This window comes from Alexandromys fortis, unplaced genomic scaffold, assembly GCF_014885135.2.
Source record: "Alexandromys fortis isolate MF-2015 unplaced genomic scaffold, M_Fortis_MF-2015_v1.1 scaffold_2_1_26212458, whole genome shotgun sequence".
NCBI classification, from domain to species: Eukaryota; Metazoa; Chordata; class Mammalia; order Rodentia; family Cricetidae; genus Alexandromys; species Alexandromys fortis.
The window spans coordinates 25,027,334-25,048,333 of record NW_026067930.1 but is presented as its reverse complement, the minus strand read 5'-3'; the positions used below and the strand labels follow the sequence as shown (position 1 = coordinate 25,048,333).

The window sequence follows — 21,000 nt, the reverse complement described above, 5'->3', positions numbered from 1 at the left end:
AATGAAAAGTGGCAGAGCAATTGGCGAAGGATGACAGCTCAGAGAGACAGTGTTATCCTGTCTTCCTCCTTTTCATTTCCAGCCATAGTCATTCCTTTGTCTGAGTATATATTCCCCTTAAGAAAAATAACAGGCTCTAGAACACATGAACTCAGTTCCATGGCGTTTGCAATATCCCAATGGATTCATTTGGGAAAACAAAACTCCAACTGATGTAGTAGCGAAGCCCATGTTTCTCAAGAAAAAAAAAAAAAAATGACTTCATTCTTGGCCCAAGTAGAAGTCCGACTCATTGTTCAAGGTGGATTGGTCACGGTTTGTAACATCACGACAAAAGAAGTGTGTCTCGTCCCCTCTGCAAGGGCTGACAATCATTTGATGGTTGCTGGACCTGAACTGGCATCCTACACGCTGAATGCATACTGAGTCAGCTTTTATCCGGGCTTTGACGCGGTTCGCCACCTCCTTCCGGAGGCCACGCCCATCTGAGGGCGTCGACCGTGACCGCCACGCCTCCGCTCGCGATTTTGCGCTCGCGCGGGTGTCTTGGCCCTCGGCGCGGCCCGTCCCCAGGCGCCTGCGGCGGGCTGAGGGCTGACGTGTCTGCCGTTTCCCGGTGTCGGTGCGAGCTGGACAGCGATGGCGGACGCTTGGGAGGAGATCCGGCGGCTGGCGGCTGACTTCCAGCGGGCGCAGTTTGCGGAGGCCGCGCAGAGGTGCTGGTCCCCTCCGGTCTGGAGCCGGCTTAGGCCCGGGACGCTGCCCCACTCCCGCTCCGGCCGCCGGGCGTCGGCGGGACCCCGGGGACCGGCTGCTGTGGCTGCCGGTAGAGGCGCTCGCAGCCCGGCCTAGACCCCAGGGCGGTGCGCAGCAAGTAGCCTGTCCCTCCCTAAATCCCTTCTTATCTGCGGGTGCAGACCTAAGCCGCCCTCTGTCAGTTTTAGGGACTCCCGGCCCCTGACTTTTCTGTACTCCGTGAACCTGTGGAAGAGTGACCAGAACACCCCGACTCCGCGTCCAGGATTACAGATCACATATATAATGCGAACAGATTTTTTTTGTTTCTCCTTGTAAACGTGTTCTTGTAGTATTTTATTACTACCGCACCTAGAGACACTAACCCTTTGCTGCTGTTTATAGCATTGAGAGCTACAAACACATTTATTCACACACCAAACAAGCAACAACAAACCCCAAATCCCAAGGAAACAAAATCTAGGACACGATAAACTGTGTGAGTAACTGACAGTAGTGACGGTTTTGCTAAGTCAGATGACCTGTCTGTACACCATCTGTGCTAGTAAGACCAACATGCTGTGCTTTTTGGAAAAGTTTGTTCCATCTGAAAATCAAGGCGTAGCTGGTGTTTTCTTTCTTACCTTGTATGTCCACAGTTTTGATAGTTGAAGACCGGACTAGAAGCGAACACTGTTAGAATCACAGTGATGTGTCTCGATTAAGTAAATAATTCAAGTGAATGCAAAGTGGCTTACTCTTCAAGTTTCCTTTTTAAAATACTTAAAGCCGTTGTACTGATAAAGGACAGATTTTGTAATGTAGAAGTTACTCAAGATTTTGGATTTTGCATTCACCCCCCCTCTTTTTTTTTTTTTTTTTTTTTTTTTTGTGGACAATATCAGCCGTACTCTTAAACTTCTGGTTCCTCGCAGGTTGTCAGAGCGAAACTGCATTGAGATTGTGAATAAACTGATCTCTCAGAACCAGCTAGACGTAGTCCATACGCTTGATGGGAAGGAATACATCACTCCAGCCCAGATCAGCAAGGAGATGAGAGAGGAGCTCCATGTCCGAGGGGGTAAGTAATTCCTTAGCGTTATGGCCTTCTTTTTACTGGATGTTTGGGAAATACATTAGAATTATAAGTAAATAATCATATGGAGGTTATAGGGCATTCTCCTCAATTGTTCTTTTTTTCTCCCCACTTTGTGTTGGGAATCAAACTTGGGCACGTGCTAGCAAATGCTGCCTCTGAGCTGTAACCCCTCTCAGCTGGTAACTTAATCAGCCTTCCTAGGTTCACGCAAACGTGATCTTGATTATTACCATTTAACGAATACCATGGTTTGGTTGCATTGAATTAAATGTACTCTATATGCAGGGTTTTTCTTTTCATACTAATTTACGTCATGAACGAGGGATGGGCACCTAGCTCTCAACTGTATCTGAGGACTAGAAATTTCGTAAGACTGTAAGTTCTCAGATATTAATGCTGCATTCTTTAAAAAACTTTGTAAATCTATAAACTTTAATCCGAGGTCCATCATATTATATGAAATGCAGTTACTGCCAGCAGATACTAAATACTGTTTTCTTTGTAGTTTTAAAATTTGAACTATGACTTAAGCAGATTGAGCACAGCTGGACATTCAACCAAACCAACTCTTTATTGGACACTATTAAGGTGTAATCTTAGTGTTTTGTTTTCTGTCTTCCTGCAAGAGTGCTAATAAAATACAAGCTGTGATTTGGAATGTTTAACACTTTCTCTCTTGGTGGTAGATAAACACCCACTTTCCAATTTTAAAGAATGGCTCTTTCATCTTAATTTATTGCAGATTTTTCCATTGGTCATTTTAGATGAACTGAATTGTGTGGGGAAGGGAATGGCTCTCCGAGGTTTGTCCTCCTTGTATCGGTTGATGTTCATAATTGAATCTGATGTGATAAAAACATCTTTGAAACAGTATTGCCTATGGTTTGAACCATAAATAGATCGATCAACTAGTAATTTATATCTCAGTGCCTCAGTTATTGTGCTCCAATGCCCTTTGTAGAAGGACTTGGACTGATCAACACTGTATCTGTTAGAATTATGCTGTTCGGCTATACTTCCAAGTAATTTAAATGCCTGTCTTTTGTTCAAAGGTCGAGTAAACATTGTTGACTTACAACAGGTAAATTTGTAAAAATTTTGCTTTGATTTCTTAAAAAGTTTCTTAATATCTAATACTATGGGTTTGTTTGGTTCCTCTCTAAGTATTCACTAGTACTGGTGTTGTGTGGTGTGATATTTGTGAAGAAATAGTTGTAAAACCTTGGCTAATGGCTTGAATTGATTTACTACGTTTTAGTTCTTGGGTTTTGTTTTTCTTTTTGTTTTGTTTTTCTTTATTTGTTTGTTTGTTTGTTTGTTTGTTTTTGAGGCACTGTTTCTCTGCAAAATAGCCCTAGCTGTCCTGGAACTAGCTCTTGTAGAACAGGCTGGCCTGCAACTCACAGAGATCCGTTTGTCTCTGCCTCCCAAGCGCTGGGATCGAACGTGTGCTTTGCCACTGGCCAGCTTCATTCTTGTTTGAATACATTCTTTACAGATAAAACTCAATAGTTATTACATTATAAAATTGTAAGGTTTGTGTAATTTTGGGTGAAACATCATTTAGTTTTTCATAGTTATATATTTTAGTATATAGAGAATAATAGAGAAGTAGTTTATAAAGGAAAGAAAAATATTTTTAAAATATTAAAAAGTATATATAATCTAGATACTAGAAAATTTTATATGAAAGGATGTGTTTTGTGAGTTCACTGTTTAATACAAGGTTTCCTGGAAAAATGTAATTCATCAGAATTCAAAAGAAAATAAATAAGCAATGGGACTTCCTTTCTTCCCTCCCTCCCCCTCCCCTTCTTCCTCCCCCCACTCTCTTCTCTCATTCTTCTGTAATTAGCAGTGTTTGTCTTTTTCTGTGACCCTGTCTTGTCTGGAACTGTCTATGTAGACAACACCAGCCTTGAACTTGTGACTGTCTTTCCACATGTTCAGATTATAGGTGTTTGCCACTATACTTAGCTATCAATTTTTTTTAAAGCAATTCATCAAAGAGTGAGTTTAAAAGTATAACTCTTAGTGTATAATCTTAAATTTAACAAGTAGTGCAAACTTTATTTAATTTCTATCTAATTCTAGGTCATTAATGTGGACCTGACTCATATTGAAAATAGAATCAGTGACATTATTAAATCAGAGAAGCATGTCCAAATAGTATTGGGTCAGCTGATAGACGAGTAAGTAAAATGTTTAGAAGCTCTTTGTTCCTTCTTTCAATTAGCCTTTAAGTTTCGGTCAGTGACGGCCAGTTAGGCTTTTTGTTTAAGCTCATGTAATACAGTATAAAATCATTTTATTATAATAATCATTTCATTTTAAAGTAAGTTACTAGTTATGGGGAATGCATTTTCATAAATAGTCTAAATCTTGATCTTTTTCCTATTAAGGCAATATAAAAACATAGCTTTTATTACTTGTCATGAATTAACTGAACTCAAAGCAAATGTGTTTTAAAAATACTAATGTGAAATGACTATAAAATTTCTCTTGGCAAAAGAAAAAAAAAACTGCCCTTTGATTAACCATACATTTAATTGCATCCATGAGCAAAGAATTAGCTTTAGAATCTGAACAGTGAGTGATGTTCATTCACATTCTGCTCATTACTCCAAGAAAAGCATGACGGGAAAATGCAGAAGGAAAACACTCTTAAGTTTTTAAAAATCTTTTCTTCAATATTAGGAACTATCTGGATCGGTTATCAGAAGAGGTAAATGATAAATTGCAAGAAAGTGGTCAAGTAACCATCTCAGAACTGTGTAAAACCTATGACCTTCCTGGGGATTTTCTGACACAGGTACTTTCTTCCCCTAAAAGTGTAAAGAATGTCAAAGAGTCAGTGGGGAACTGGATCAGGTGGTTTTACATAAAGTACAGTGGATACCTCTCATAGCCATGGTGTTCGCGAGTCCCATCTATGTTTCTAGAGAGACTTGTTGAAAACAATTACAATTATCCCACGCCCTGAGCCCCAAGACATTTAAGAGTAGTTAATGAATGCATTTTAGGACTGTCTTGATGCTACAGGAGGGCGTGTTCCACAAGTGCGTGGATTTGCCTAGTGCTTATAATATTCACTGTAGAAACTAACCAAGATATATGCTGCTTTCTATAATCGCTAAACATTATAATTAGAGGGGGCAACGATAAGGGCTGCTGCTGAATGCTTTGCAGTGAAAAACACTTCCAGCAAAGGTTTTTCTTATGAAAATGTCAGTAGAACCATTCTTTTCTTGCCATCGTTTTCCTCCTCTAAACTGACATGACGGAAAAATAAGACTCTCACATATTCTCTAACTTTGGGTTCTTTGTGTTTGTACTAATTCAGATCATAACCATAGTGAAATAATGGTGTTACCTAAAAACTGAAGCAATGTGTTGTCTGTAGTTTGTTATCTTATAATCATAGATGCTGGTGTGATACAGTAAAAACTCATAGGCTTTACTGTTCAACAGACCTGGATTTGAATTTGAATTGGTGCCACTTCTTCTATTAGTTAAGCAGACATTAAGAACATGTATGGTATTTCAAATATTATATCTTTTGAGAAGGAATAACTATGTCCTTTTCATAAGTATCAATGAGATATCTAATGAAAAGTTACCACAGAGGTGGCACTCTATAAAGAGTAGTTTGTTTTTAGTTTACTGAAACAAGGAAAGAGCTGAATCTCATTCTAACTATTGTCTTAGTTACCGTTTTATTACTTTGATTAGACACCATGACCAAAGCAACACATATAAAAGAAAGCATTTAATTGGGGACTTACTTAACAGTTTCAGAGGGTTAGTCCAAAATCATTGTGACAGGAAGCTTGGCAACAGGCAGACATGAGACTGAGTGCTTACTCCTGATCCACAGATAGGCAGGCTGTCAGAAAGACAGAGACCTGGCCTGGCATGGGCTTTTGAATTCCAAGCCCACCCTCAGGGATACACCTCCTCCAACAAGGCCACACCTTCTAATCCTTCTCAAATAGTTCCTTTAACTAGAGACCAAGTTCAAGTCTGTGAGCCTCTCGGGGTCAGAGGTGCCTTTTCATTCAAACCTCCATGATAACCTTTCATCTTTAGAAAATCTGACTTGAGAAAGTTACCAAACCATAAGTACATGAAACTAATTTGTAGTAAACATCTGTTCGTGCATATTAATAAGCTTTTGTAGTATTTAAAACACAGTTTAGAGATGATAGATGGTTAACAAAGCATTTTAGGGGTCCAAGTCCTGCTTTTACCTCAAACTATAAATCATCAAAAGTTAAACTTAAAAAAAATAAAAGGCTCTGACCAAATGATTTTCTGTGCAACTGTACTTCCGGGTACTTCAGAGTTTTCAGCTCTGTCTTCTGAACATCACAAGCATGTTTCTAAAAGCTTACATGTATTCCCTCATTGTAAAACTATTAAACAAACCAATGAATGCATCTGCTTTTGGGGGAATACGAAATATGTCCAGACCTATTTCGTATGTACTTGTACACATGTGGTATAGCTGAGAAGAAATAAGTTTGAAAACCAGTCAAGTAACCAGAAGTCTGCCAGTTTAAATCTGGAAAAAAATCTTGTTATTGTTGGAGAATATCATCTTTCAGATCTTATGGTTCCCTTACTGTCAAATCTTGAAATAACATTTACTCCTGTTAGTGTCCAATCGTCCAAGTAGAGGCTTCTCTGAGACCCGTCTTCTTATTTGTATATTGAAAATCACTTATATCTAGAAAACTGGATAATCAGTTATTTTTATTTTTTATTAGAAATAAGTATTGTTAGCAGGGGCTATTATTTCAATTAATCCTTGATTAACTAACAATAATAATTGCTATTAGTATAGGTAATCATTTAACCATTTGGTATGTTTCTGGACTCTGCTGTGAGACAATGAAGTTTTCTAGATACTAATTCATCATTTTAGTTTATGTATGATATATTTTGAACAGTTGAACTTTCTGTCACAGCACATAGCATAAATTAAGTAAGAGTATACAAACACATACTTTAATTTTGTTATTGCAAATTAATAAAAATTGATGCCTTATTCCCAGGCACTAACTCAGCGACTTGGTCGAATTATCAATGGCCACATTGACCTTGACAACAGAGGGGTGATTTTCACTGAGGCCTTTGTGGCTCGTCATAAAGCACGCATCCGTGGGCTCTTCAGTGCTATCACCCGGTAAGCATGCTTTAAGTACGTATATATGCATATACTTATATGCTTCTTGAATACGATTTGAATCCTTTATCAAGTAGTTAAATCTGTTTAAAGCAGAATCTCATTAAATATCCCAGTGTATGAAATAGGTAGAAAGAGAGCTCTGAAATGGGACTGTAAAGCCTCCAGGGTCCCCAGACCCCGCTGCCTCCACTCCCATCACCTTCCTTTCCCTGCTCCTACAACTCTTGTACTTTTACAGAAAATGGTGTTAAAATCTGTTGCTAACATCACTATATGAAAAATCACCCAGAAATCTTGGAAAGATCATGCAGTTATTAAAATGGGAGAATTTGGTCCCACATAGGAGCCATGTGATGGCACATAAGTCTAACTTACTTGGAGTTTAGATGGGACTGTCTTTAGAATCCTTTATGCTAAAAGTCCACAGTTTTAGTGAATAGCAGTATTACTCTTGAAAGGTACTAAGAGTCTGTAACTGTCCAGGTCTATTTAAATACAGAATTCAGAAAGCCTCCATTTTTGGCTCTGCTCACCTGTCACGTAGTTTCTGTTGACTAGGTTTGCCTTCCATCAGTCTTGAGCTGTCACTACACCTCTGAGTGGCATATTCCACTCTGTTGACTGAGGTTCTGTCCTGCCCAGTTCCCACAATCGTTACGTCTCAAAGAAATCACACAGAGGTCTATACTAATGATAAGCTGATTGGTCCATTAGCTTGGGCTTCTTATTAACTCTTATAACTTATATTAACCCATTATTCTTATCTGTGTTAGCCGCATGGCTCAGTACCTTTTTCAGCAGGGCAATCACATCTTCCTTCTTCTGTGGTTGGGACAGGACTGGGGAGGAATGGGCTTCCTCCTTCCCAGAATTTTCCTTTTCTCATTGACCTGCCTCTACTTCCTGTCTGGTTGTCTCACCTATACTTCCTGCCTGGCTACTGGCCAATCAGCACTTATTTAGAACATAATTGACAGAATATAGACAATTGTCCCTCACCACGACTCTAATGCTCTGCTCATCCTTTCCTTTTAAGGTCTCTTAAAACTGATGTCTGTATCAACTGCCCATATTCTTACTCTGTGTCACTTCTCAAGCCATTTGTTTGGTTCCTGCCATTTATATTGTCAATATCACTAATCTGATGTTTATTTGCTATCCTTATTTTACTTGTCTTTGCATCAGCATTTAACAGCAGACATTCCTTTTAAATAGGGCAGCTGTAGTGATTTCTTTTTCATCGTTTGACACACAGTATGTATTTATTGAGTACCGAAAACATGCAAGGCACAAGGAGTACAACAGACTGAGCAGTTTCAAGGGGAAGCTTGTTCAGTTGGAACAATGTTCATTCTTTTTCATTCTTAAATAATCTGGAATTTATAAGTAAACTATTAGAAAGTTTTTGTATGACCAGTATAGATGTTGCTCAAATTTTCCCACAAATATTTTAGTCTGTATTTCCTACAAAAGAGCATTATCCTATATAATATAACCCAGAACTCATAGTCAGAAAACTAACATTGATACATACACCCATCTAGTATTCAGATTCATATTGGTATACTGATTGCTTCAGCACTGCCTTTTCTGCCCCTTCAGGTTCAGTTCAGAGTCATGTGTTTCACTTAATTGTTATAGTCTTTGGTCATCTTTAATCTGGAACACTTGTTTGGTCTTTTTCTGACTTTTCTGATATTTAGAAGGACACATGTTAAATTCTCATGTCTGTTGTTTGTACCTAGTGTCATTATTAAGTTGCTCATCATTGACAGGAATTCACAGAAGGGATGCATTATTCTTGTACTCCATAAATACATACTGTTGTCAAATGATGAAAAAGAAATTATTACAGCTGCCCTATTTAAAAGGAATGTCTGCTGTTCAATGCTGATGCAAAGACAAGTAAAATAATAAATACATAAGAAAGTTGTTATAATAAAATAAACAGAGATGACACAATTCACAGTTTGAGAAAATTTAGGATCAAACAGTTTAATAAAACAAATTGATCCATATGAAATTTTATCAAAAAATTTCATCAAATCTCTCCAAACACACAGCTTTAAGTATTTCATTCATTTATAAATAAGTATTTCTATTTTACCAAGTGTTTTCAAGAATTTAAAAGAAAAAATATTGTGGTATTATAAGTAATCAGCAAGGCATTAAAAATTGTAATTAGTTAAAAGACTTTGAATATGTATACAATTCAAATCCTGACTGGAGAATACAGATGCTGGCTTAAAGTAAATAGAAATGAAACCTTACTTTAAAACTATGAGTAGTAAAAAGTAAATACAGGATTGTGGAGATGGCTCAGTAGGTAAAGTACATGTTCTGCAAGAATAGGAACCTGAGTGTTTTCGTGTGTTCTCAGCATGTTCTTTAAAACCAAACATGGAGGCACCCATCTGGGACCCAAGTACTGTAGAGTGGAGACAGCAGGTTCTGGGAGTTTGCCACCTCTAGCTAGATAGGAAGCTCCAAGTTGAGTGAGAAACCCTGTCTCAAAAAATAAACAGGGGAGCAGTGGTGGCACACGCCTTTGATCCCTACACTCGGGGAGGTAGAGGCAGGTGGATCTCTGTGAATTCAAGGCCAGCCTGGTCTATAAGAGCTAGTTCTAGGACAGGCTCCAAAGCTGTAGAAAAACCCTACCTGAAAAAAACAAACAAACAAATAAATAAATAAATAAATAGGAAACATACATACATACATATACACAAAGAAACAAAAAGCATTCAGGTATCTGTTCAGCTATGTAAATACTTATGATGGTCTGGGGATGTAAATAAGTTAGTGACTGTGGGAGAGTGCCAACTGTACATGCACAAAGCCGTGGAATGAACTTATAGCGCCCTTATCTCACTACCACAGTCACATACAGTGTCATATAAAGACATGAATAGACGACATTCATTAAATCTGCTTATAATGCTTCAAACTATTGGAATAGACACTGTAAATATCTATCAGCTGAGCATGTAAACGAACTGGGATATATCTGTATTATGGAGTGATGTTCATGTCTGAACTACTTCATGCATGTTTCATTATTGACATTCAGTAATATAACAGCATGTCAAAGAAAACAGGAACCCGAGACCTCCTATTGAATCAACTCTGCTGAATGTCCAGAAGGTCAAATTTCTAGAATCAGGAAACAGATGATTCTTATCTGCAGAGTGGCAGCAGTGATTCAGCAGTGATAAAAAACATTGTGAAACTGGATTGTTGTGATGGTACATGAGTTTGTAAATGTATTAAGATTAAGATCACTGAGTATACACTTGAAATTGAGTAGATGTTAATTATATATAATTCATACCATACTAAAATAGTTTAGAAAATGTTACAGTAAATACAGATGAGTAAAAATAGCATATTAAAATTGATTTCTTCTCCTACTGCACCTGTTGGTTTTGTGGGAGCCTAGTCAGTTTGGTTGCTCACCTTACTAGACCTGGATGGAGGTGGGTGGTCCTTGGACTTCCCACAGGGCAGGGAACCCTGATTGCTCTTTGGGCTGATGTGGTAGGGGGACTTGATTGGTGGAGGGGGAGGGAAAGGGAAGGCGGCAGTGGGGAAGAGACAGAAATCTTTAATTAATTAATAAAGAAATAAATAAATTTAAAAAAATTGATTTCTTCAAAATACTTTTGTCAAGACATATTCCAGATACATTTAAACACACATATTATCTCACTTTTCTTGAAAAACAGAACCATATGACGCTCCCTTATGTGTTCTCACGTAAAAGGAGGGAAACCACAGTAAGGAAAATGATGCTCACCCATGCTCACATGTCTGTGAGTTCTATGTCATGCATGTAGCCATGTACTTGGGAAGAAAATTAGATATGCACTGAACTTTTCAGATAGCATATTGCATTAGAAAATAAGGACATCTAGGACTGTTAAGTGCACAAGCTGTAGGGAAATCCCACAGCATTGTACAATGAGAGGTGTGAGCATCCTTGAATTTCAGTCTGCTGCATAGTAAGGGACAAAAGCAAGCCCAGCATCTCACAAAAAGGAAAATCCTGCTGGAGTCATAATAGGAGTTGATCTTCATTATGAATAGACTCATTCTTTCTATCTGGGTGGCACAAGCCTGATCAGGTATTTAAGAGTTGATATAACTTTGCCGTCATTTTTTTCTTTAAATTAATTGATGTTTTCTTTTAATAATCTCCAGTTTGTTGGTTTGTTTTGTTTTTAGTCTTATACAATTCTATAGTGATTAGTTTCAATGTTTTTCTTTTAATTTCCCATAAAGGCCTACAGCAGTGAATTCTTTGATTTCAAAATATGGATTTCAGGAACAGCTCCTTTACTGTGAGTTTTATTTCAATTTGTTTTATTTGGGTTGGAATATAACTCAGTAATATAGTGTTTTTTGAGAATACATGAGTACCTGGCTTTCATCTCCAATGATGAGAAAGAGAAAGTTTCACACAGTTCTCTTCAAGGGCATACATTTAATGACCCAAGGATTTCCCTGTGGGTTCTACCTCTAGCGAGTTCCATGAGCCCCAATAGTACCTCTATAAGACCAAGAAGACATTCAGCATCCAAGGTGTAGCATTGCTGTATGGACTGTTGATGAAACAAAGTCATTGATTTTCTCTTTTTCTTCTTTTTCTAAAGTTTATTATATCTTTTACTTTTGGACATTATAATATAACCATGTCATTTCTCACTTCCCTTTCTTTGCTTCTAACTAACTCCCCATCCATCCGTCCTTGTTCTCGTCCAAATTCTTGACCTCTTTTTTCATTAATGGTTATTGTTGGTGGTGGTGGTGGTGGGGCTGTTGCTGGTGGTTGTGGTAGTTACTGGTGTATGTGAATATGCATAACTTTTTTATTGGATAACTAATTGGGGTGCTGTTCCCTGGGGAAGACTTTCTCCTGCACTCAGCATTTCTAAGTTGCCTATAGTTCTGTGTGTTAAGGTTGAGGCCTCCTGGGTTTTTTTTTTCCCCTTCACATTAACATGTTTGTTGTTATAGGCAGCCATGTTGGTGAGATTTTGACATTCCTAGGAGATGCAATTTCACAGTAAATTCCCCATTGCTCTGACTCCTATAATCTTTCCACCCTCTTTTTCATGGTGGTCCCTGAGCCTTACTTAGGTGCAAGAGTTAGATTATATGTGGATCCATTGTGACTGGTCTCCACAGCTCTGCATTTTGATTGGTTGTGGTTTTCTGTAGTGATCTCAGTGTGTTACAGAAAGAAGTTTCCTTGAAAGCGGATGAGGACTACACTGTGGGAATAAGGACAGATATTTAGAATGACATTAGAGATTATGCTTGTTTAGTAAAGTGGTGTTTGTTGGCTCTTCTCCAAGGTCCACAACGCCACCCACCTCAGGCACCATTACCATATGAGGCATGATTTCCCTCTTGTTGAACATGCCTAAAGTCCAGTTAGCTTGCAGATTGGCCCTAGACTTAAGAAGATGGTAGTGGTGATAATGAAATTTGTGCCCAGTGTGTATTGAGTGCTTGCAGTAATTTCAGCTAAGGGTAGCATTTACTTGAATACTGCACCTTTATGAGATGGGTATTGTTATTGTCCCTATTTCACAAATAAGAAAATCAAGATACTAAGTAAATTATTTGCCCAGGGTTTTATAGTTAGTAGATGGCAGAGCTGAGGTTGTCCTTGACCACTGGAGCCACAGAATCCATCATCAGAGCTGTGGCATTTTACTTCTGCATTAGGAATGGCTGATGCCCTGCTTCAGTTAATCAGAAATGGAGACTCTGGTTAGATTCTCACTGCTGAATCGAATGTGTCCTGGTGTTGGGTTCTTCTAGTTATTAGAAAATGGAATGGATAATGCTAGTGATTAATCATTATCTATTATAGTAAAAATCAAATTATACTTTTACATCAAATTATTAAATGATGGGGTGATGATTTTTTAATCAAGTTTTTAAGTTAACATGCAAAATAATGGGTTTTCTTATAGCATTTTCATACATGTACGTCATATTTTGTTCTTAGTTGTCTTTCATCTCCATTTCTTCTACTATCTCTTACTGGTTCCCCATCCCTTAAAGAGTCCCCTCCCTTTTGTTTTAATGTTGCATGTATTGCATTACCCCTCTTTCCCAACCCTTCCCACTCTCTTACAATACTTACTTTTTTTCAATGGCCTCCATTTCTGACAAAGATGTTGAATTTTTCTCAAAATTACTCAATGTGTAAATATTATCTGGTTTGAGTTACACTGGTTTCTAAATTTTTCCTGAGTTACAGGCTGAGTAGTCTCATAAAATAAATACTAGGGATGTTTTTTAAATGTAATTTCATGTATGGTGTTTAAATTGTAATATATCTTGAAGAAGCATCACGTTTAGGGACACTGACTGTAAAGTATTGGCCTTCAAAGCCATGTCCCATTCTGATCTGTGTGTATTGTGTGTTTGCTTTAAGCTGTGCTTGAGGAACTTGTTGGCACTGGACGTCTGCGAGGCACTGTGGTTGGCGGCCGACAGGATAAAGCAGTGTTTGTCCCTGACATTTATTCCAAGACACAGAGTGCTTGGGTGGATTCCTTTTTCAGGCAAAATGGCTATCTAGGTAACTATTTTTTTCTTTTCTTTGAAACTAAAATTTCTTCCTACCACTGAACTCTTCATAGAAAGCATTGTTCTCCAGAGTCCACATGCATTTTCCTGTGGTTGACTAGGTAGATTGTCATGGTTCCCTTTGACTGCAAAAGTTGTCACTTTCAGTTCTGTGGAGCTTAAGAACTTAAATTAATTCCATTATCACTGAAATTTAAAATTGCCAAAAGATGTTATTGACAGTTACTAACCTTCAGTTTGTATTAAGGTGTTGTAAAATTTAAGTGTTTAAACCCCAAAAGCAATTATTTTGTTTAATGTAGTGTGCTTATTTCTTCAAGTTACTTCATTTTAGAAATATGCATTGACTGGTTTTTCAGTGCTTACTTTTATCAGTTATCTACTGCTCGGAAACAGTATTATTCTAAAGTGTGCTTCCGAGGTTCTGCCCTCATTTCTGTAAAGTAGACTGATTGAAAGCCGTGGCCACGTCCTCTGTTGAATGCTGACCTGATCAAGCTGCAGAGTGGGGCACGCGCTCCTAAGTTTATGAAGAACAGTTTGAACGTATACTCTAGTACAGATCACTCGATCTCTGATAATGTGCATACAGTTTCTTCAACCCCAGCCTTAAGGTAGAACATTATTACTAGTTTTCTTAATAACTGTAATGCCTTCAGTACCAGTAACTTCTGTAGCTCTGAGTCTGTTATGTTAAATTGTCTGCTTTGGAGAATGGCTGTGGCTTATTGTACAGTAACACATTTTAAAAAATAAAATTCACTCCTTTAACTAAAATAAGCAAAACAGATTTCAGTTTTAATTTGAACAGTTTCCATTCCCTTTACTGCTGTCTTTCATTGTTTTGCTCTGTAGTCCAGTTTTCCTTCAACCCTTCAGTGGGGAAAGGAATCACACAACTTGTATTCACAGAGCACTTGAAGCAGGTTTCCCACAGGGATCTTTAGTAATAGACACCTAGGAAAATAACCCCATGTAACTAGCTACACTACGTTTCTTTTCTTTTATTCCTCAGAAAATGCTGGAATACATTACATTCACAGTCAAAGAATAGGTTTGTGTGGAATTAACTTTTTATAAGACTTCAGGAAGGTATGAATGAGTTCTATTCAACTTTCTTGTGTATTTCTAGAATTTGATGCTTTATCAAGACTTGGAATCCCAGATGCCATGAACTATATAAAGAAAAGATACAAGAATACACAACTCTTGTTTTTGAAGGCAGCTTGTGTTGGTCAAGGACTTGTGGACCAGGTGGAAGCATCAGTAGAGGAAGCCATCAGCTCGGGGACATGGGTTGATATTTCTGTATGTTTTACCTTTTTCTATTAAGTTTTTCTTAAACCAATGATGAGTGATATTTTACTAAAATGTGCCCATTTTAGAAATAAGTTATGTAATTAACTTAATATTAAATTTAATTAATATTAAAACTAATATTGCCGTTAGAAGTAAATTCTAGCAGTCATTGTTACAAAAGAAATGAAATTTTAATTATTTTAGGCTTAAAGTGATGTTGTAAGTATATATAATCAAATCTAGAATTTTATAAATCTCAGAAACAAAGAAGAAAATAATATAGCAAACATTTCAGTCCTGAAAGTGAAATTGGTGAGATTTTTGCACATCTGAATGAGTTTTCTTTCTAGTTGCTATGAAAAAATACCCTGATAAAACCAACTTCGGGTGAGCAGGCTTGTTTTAGGCTTGCTAGTCTATCATCATGGGAAGTCAAGGGAGAAGGAATATGAAGCAGCTAGTCATAGACATCCACAGTCAAGGACAGAGAGCAAACTAATGCATGCCTGCTTGCCAGTGCTCGATTCACTTTCTTCCTTTTTATCCAGTCTAGGACCAAAACCCAGGGAATGCTTCCACTAACTTTTAGGCTGAGTCGTCTTATAATAGTTAACACCAGCAAGGCAGCCCTCCACAGATGCGCCCCAGGCCAGTCTGATCTAGATTGTCTCTCATTCAGACTCTTCCCAGGTGATTCTATGCTGTGTCATTTAGCAGTTGAAACTAACTATTATAATGCCTTTTCCAAGCATGTTCAACTGCCCTGGCCTCAGACATCCTGGTGCTATTCCTTCTCCAGTAATCTAATGTATTACCATGAACTGCTTTAGCACCAGCAGTGTTGTTCAAGGTTCAGCTGCCCCTCATTATGCCACAGAAACACTTCAGAATGGGTAAGGTAAGCTGGAGGCCAGTCTGTTATTCCTAATGAGAACACAGGTGTTTTTATAAGGTAGGAAAGCTGCTGTGGGTACTGAGTTCTTAAGGCTTCTTTATTCTTACAGCAGATCTCAGTTTCTGTGTGATAGGCACTGTTCTATTGGCTACAGATGGTAAACAAGCAAACCCGTGTCTTCTCTTAAGATAGACAGTTCATAGGGAGAGATACATAAAATAGTAATTAAATATAATAGTTCAGGTGATAGAGCTGAAAAGAAACTTTGTACAGGTAAGGTTGTCAGAACTTACTGGTGAATTGTATGTAGGTTTAAGAGAGAAACATAAAGGGTTCTGTAGATTTTGATGGTGGTTTGCCCAACTTGATAGTCCTATAAGGTATGCAAGTGGGGAAACTGGGTATAAAAATGACTTTTTTTATACAATTTGCGAAGTTGGGATCATAACTGCTTCTGAAAGCCACTGACTGGCTTAAGTGAGGGCACTTGAGGGGACTTACACTTACAGATATATCTTCACACATATGTGTATTATACATATGAACAGATAACCTGTGTTTCACTGCCTTTCTCGCGTTTTCATTTTGCTTGTAATTCCAGCCTCTGCTGCCCAGTTCTTTGTCAGCTGAGGATGCTGCCATGCTGCTTCAGCAGGTGATGAGACCCTTCAGCAAGCAAGCCTCAGCGCTTATCTTCAGTGACACAGTTGTGGTCAGTGAGAAGTTCATAAGCGACTGCACAGAGCTGTTCAGCCAGCGGATGCACCAGAAGGCGGAAAAGGTAGCCCAGCTTTCTCTACCTGCTCACCTTAGCAGCATCCTTTCCATTCAGGGCCAGCTGTCCTTTGGGGAAATGCTGTGGCAGTCTGACCAGAAAGGACTTTCTGGTCATCTTGCACAACTTTCCCATGTCCTCTACGATTCATTATTCCTTCTCTTCATCTTCATTAGAACCTGTTAAAGTTAGCAAATTTTACAAATGAAAATCGTATCAATAAAATTACATAGTTTTTGAATTTAAGTCGCCAAAGGATTTTATTCACTGTTAAATCTTAAAATTTATAAGAAGTTACTCACATTTAAGTTTATTTTGTGATCAGAGTGACATCAGAGAGAAAATCAGTGAGCATATTTTTAGTACAAAGCCTGTACAACACCGCAGATAATCACTAAGTTTGGCAAATCCTCATTGATTTTACCTGGTTAGAAGTGACAGGATGACTCACCGAGAAAAGAAATTTTGTTACTATTGAAGTTCATTCATTTTCAAGAATGGGGGTGCAGTGCTGTAAGTCTTTTGGCTCCCAGTCAGCTCTGAACTCTGTAGTAAGAGCCTATCTTAACCAATCTAAACCTGATCATTTATGAAAAATATATTTGTGTGAACCTGTATTTGGGAACCCTCAGAAGTCAGCAAAGGGTATTGAGTCCCCTGAAGTTTAAGTTACAGGTATCCATGAGCTGCCATGGTGGTGCTGCAACCAAAGCTGGATCCTCCGCAGGGGTAGCTGGCGCTCGTCACCATGGCCATCTCTACAGTTCCTGAACAGTTTTCTTTTAAATTTTTAGTATTTGATTTCTGTCTAAAAGTATTTTGAAGCACAGTTCTTGCCAGGCCTGTCTTCACAGCTATTCAGTTCCTGCTTATAGTTAAAAACACCATCCATGGATAAAACCTATTGTGAGATAACACAAGCCCTCTGTCTTAATATACTGTTGCCAGATTCATGCAGACCTAGTAAATGTGTAAATCACTTACTTGTGGTTAACTATATTCTTTTAAACCTTCGTAGTGTGACAGTTGCCGATAGTTTTCTGCAGGTGTCCTGTTAAGCAGACAAGAATAGAAATAAGTGACATCGGTAAACTTTAGGGTTATTGATTTATTCTATACTTGGACATATTGCTTATCTTCAAAGGAAAAAATGATACTCTGGTAAGAACATATGTAAATACAGGGCTGGAAGTGTGTGTGTGTGTGTGTGTGTGCGTGTGTGTATGCGCGCATGCGTGCGTGTATGTGTCTCCATTTCTGTCAGCTATCACTTATTAAAAAATTGTTCATCGTCTTTCTTTTAACTCTGTTTAACCAAAAAAATGGGCTTAGAGAGAGATTATCTTATTACTGGAATCCTTATTATCCTAAGCATCTTCTCTAAGAAGCCAAAAAGAAAATCATAGTATTTTTACTATGAAAACATTCTTTTGTCACTAGAGATTAAAGATCTATTTCTCATTTTTTAAAAAAAAAAAAAATGATTTCTTAAGCATGCCAAAACCAGTGACAGCTGGCAAAGACAAACTGCGTTAAACTCTGTTTTTTTTTTTCTGTTTTAAATTAAATGTCTGAGAATATTACTATTCAGGACTTTAACAGTCTTTTTGAGTGTGCCATGTGGGAGATCTTACAAGAGGTGTCTAGCACCTCACATCTATGGATCTTTCTGGGATTAGTAGCTCTCTCAGGTTTTTAAGTGGATTTAGCCCATCACATCTGGGAGCCACTCTGTTGTGAGGAGCTGCGGGCCGCTTCCCTGCCGCCCCAGCTCCCGGCCGCCAGCTAGCTCTAGCTTATGCCCCGAAATAATTACACGGAAACTGTATTCTTTTAAACACTGCCTAGCCCGGCTAGTTCCAGCCTCTTATTGGTTAGCTCTTACATATTGTTCTAATCCATTTCTAATATTCTGTGTAGCCAGCCCATGAGGTGGCTTACCAGGGAGGATCTTAACCTGCATCTGTCTGGCGTGGGAGAATCATGGCGACTCCTGACTCAGCTTCTTTCTCCCAGCATTCTCTTCTGTTTATTCCACCCACCTATGTTCTAACCAATAAAATGGGCCAAGGCAGTTTCTTTATTATAATTAACCAATGTCCTTCCTCCATCATTTCCCCTTTTTCTGTTTATGTATCTCTCGCTCTGCAGTCAGATGCTCTGTGGTTGCCTTGCTGCTTTCGTTAGCCAGGCAGAGAAGAGCAGCAAATGCGACCAAGGTACAAGGAGTCATCCACAGAGCAGCAGTTATGAGTGCTATCATCTGTAGCAATGAAACCTAACAATGATAATTAGGATGTATGAGTAAACAAGCAACTTCTCTGCTGTTTGAAATGTTGTATATATAAATATATATTGCCTACCAAAAAGCATGTTTTATTTCAGGAAATGAAAAATAACCCTGTGCATTTAATCACTGAAGAAGATCTGAAGCAAGTTTCCATTTTAGAAAGTGTTAATACAAATAAAAAGGATAAAAAAGATGAGCGCAGGAAGAAAGCAACAGGTAATAAATCAATAACACATGAGACTCAAAGATGAGTCATCTGTAAGTACATGTCAATAGTACAAAGGGGTTTCATTAGTGCAGTTCCAGACTTGCATATCAGATAGCCCCCTTGTGAAAAAAAAAAAATAAGAAAAGAACAATACTCAGTACCTTCCTAAACCACAGGCATGGCGTGCTAGCAAAGACAACATGGTGCTGGCACAGGTACAGAAACAGTTTTGTGGCTGGAATAGGAATCAACCCAAGGAACTTCAGCTATTGAGTTCCCCACAAAGGGGCTGAAAACTTACATTGGAAAAAGGATGCCCCTTTAGCAAGTGTTGCTGGGAAAGTTGCATTTTTATTTTTCTGCATGAACTTGGTACTAAGGCCATTTGAAAGACTTTATATTTCATTGATTCTTTTTCATTTATTTTAACTGCTAATATGAACCAAATCTTGCTACTAAATGAAAATTTAAGGTTTTTTTAAATTTTTAATTGTATGTGTATAGATGTTTTGCCTGCATGTATGTTTATGCACCACATGTGTGCCTGGTGCCTGAGGAGACCAGAAGAGGGCATCAGGACCCTCAGGAACTGGAGTTACAGACAGTTGTGAAGCTGCCATGTGGATCCTGGGAACTGAACATGAATTCTCTGTAAGAGCAGACAGTGCTCTTAACTAGTGAGCCAGCTCTCTCTTTAGCTCCTAGTAAATTAAATTTTAATGTTGAAAATAGAAATGACGCAGTGTATTCTGACGCTGTCTGTATTCGTGAAAAGATACAAAGCCTTTTTTTGTGGCTCCCATCCTTCCTGTTTTCCCGTTTGTATTCTCTTATTTGCCGAGTTCATCTTCACTTCAAGGCCTCAGCAATAACTATGCTGCTTAACTTTATTGCTTCTTCCAAACTTTAGTAACTGGATTCGCCTTTCATTTAGAGTCGAATTCCAAGTTTCACCTCCTTGGGTGCCTTTCTAACCCCTCACAGTAGTGGCCATACTTGTATTATTTCTCTAGTTTGGAGTGACTCCTCCTCAGCTGATTTTGCCGTTGTAGTGTGTTATATTGTTTTGAAACCATTCCCATAGTCATATCCCTAGTCCCTAAAACACCACTTGGCATGTCTTCAGGTTTCCTAAGCCAGCAAATCTCCCTGTTAAACATTAAATTTGCATTTACACTCAGTGGTAAGTGTTCTAGGGAGCACTTTCATTTAGTTGAAAAGCACATGCACTTTCCCTGCTCTTACTAGTAGAAACAAATCATTAATGCTCTTGCCAGTGCTAAAAACTCTGATATTTGACTTTTTTCCTTAATAAACCATTTATTCAAAAAAATAAACCATGGAGGCTGGAGAGATGGCTCAGAGGTTAAGAGCATTGCCTGCTCTTCCAAAGGTCCTGAGTTCAATTCCCAGCAACCACATGGTGGCTCACAACCATCTGTAATGAGGTCTGGCGCCCTCTTCTGGCCTGCAGGCATACACACAGACAGAATATTGTATACATAATAAATAAATAAATATTTAAAAAAATAAATAAATAAACCATTTATTCAAAAAAATAAAATCACATGCCTAAAGCGAAATGTATCTTTAATATTTGGAACTGAGTTTCTTATGGGCAGACATTTGAGTTGGACAGGATTCAGTGTACCATAATTAATTATATAATTAATAACTGCCATACAACTGTAGTCATGAGAACAAGAAAAGATGAGGGGTGGCTGGAGAGATGGCTCAATGGTTAAGAACACTGGCTGCTCGTGCAGAGGATCCCGAGTCGAGTCCCAGCACCGACATGGTGGCTGACAGCCTCCCCCTTCTGTAACTCTAGTTCTAGAGGCCCAGCACTGCATGCACGTGGTACATAAACACATGTGGAAAAAAACACTCATACTCATAAAA

The 21,000-nt window shown here is 38.3% G+C and overlaps 1 protein-coding gene across 1 annotated transcript in view; it reads left to right on the top strand.

Annotated features, from left to right (window-relative positions):
* The first annotated feature begins 558 nt into the window (after positions 1-558).
* Positions 559-21,000, top strand: part of Ufl1 (UFM1 specific ligase 1) — a 28,467-nt gene continuing 8,025 nt past the window's right edge. The window contains exons 1-11 of the mRNA XM_050144949.1: positions 559-716; positions 1,671-1,816; positions 2,887-2,915; positions 3,929-4,026; positions 4,532-4,646; positions 6,892-7,022; positions 11,307-11,365; positions 13,477-13,623; positions 14,764-14,939; positions 16,427-16,606; positions 18,986-19,106. Coding sequence (XP_050000906.1) covers positions 640-716; positions 1,671-1,816; positions 2,887-2,915; positions 3,929-4,026; positions 4,532-4,646; positions 6,892-7,022; positions 11,307-11,365; positions 13,477-13,623; positions 14,764-14,939; positions 16,427-16,606; positions 18,986-19,106 — 1,279 coding nt within the window. The 5' untranslated portion in view covers positions 559-639. The remainder of the gene's footprint in view (positions 717-1,670; positions 1,817-2,886; positions 2,916-3,928; positions 4,027-4,531; positions 4,647-6,891; positions 7,023-11,306; positions 11,366-13,476; positions 13,624-14,763; positions 14,940-16,426; positions 16,607-18,985; positions 19,107-21,000) is intronic.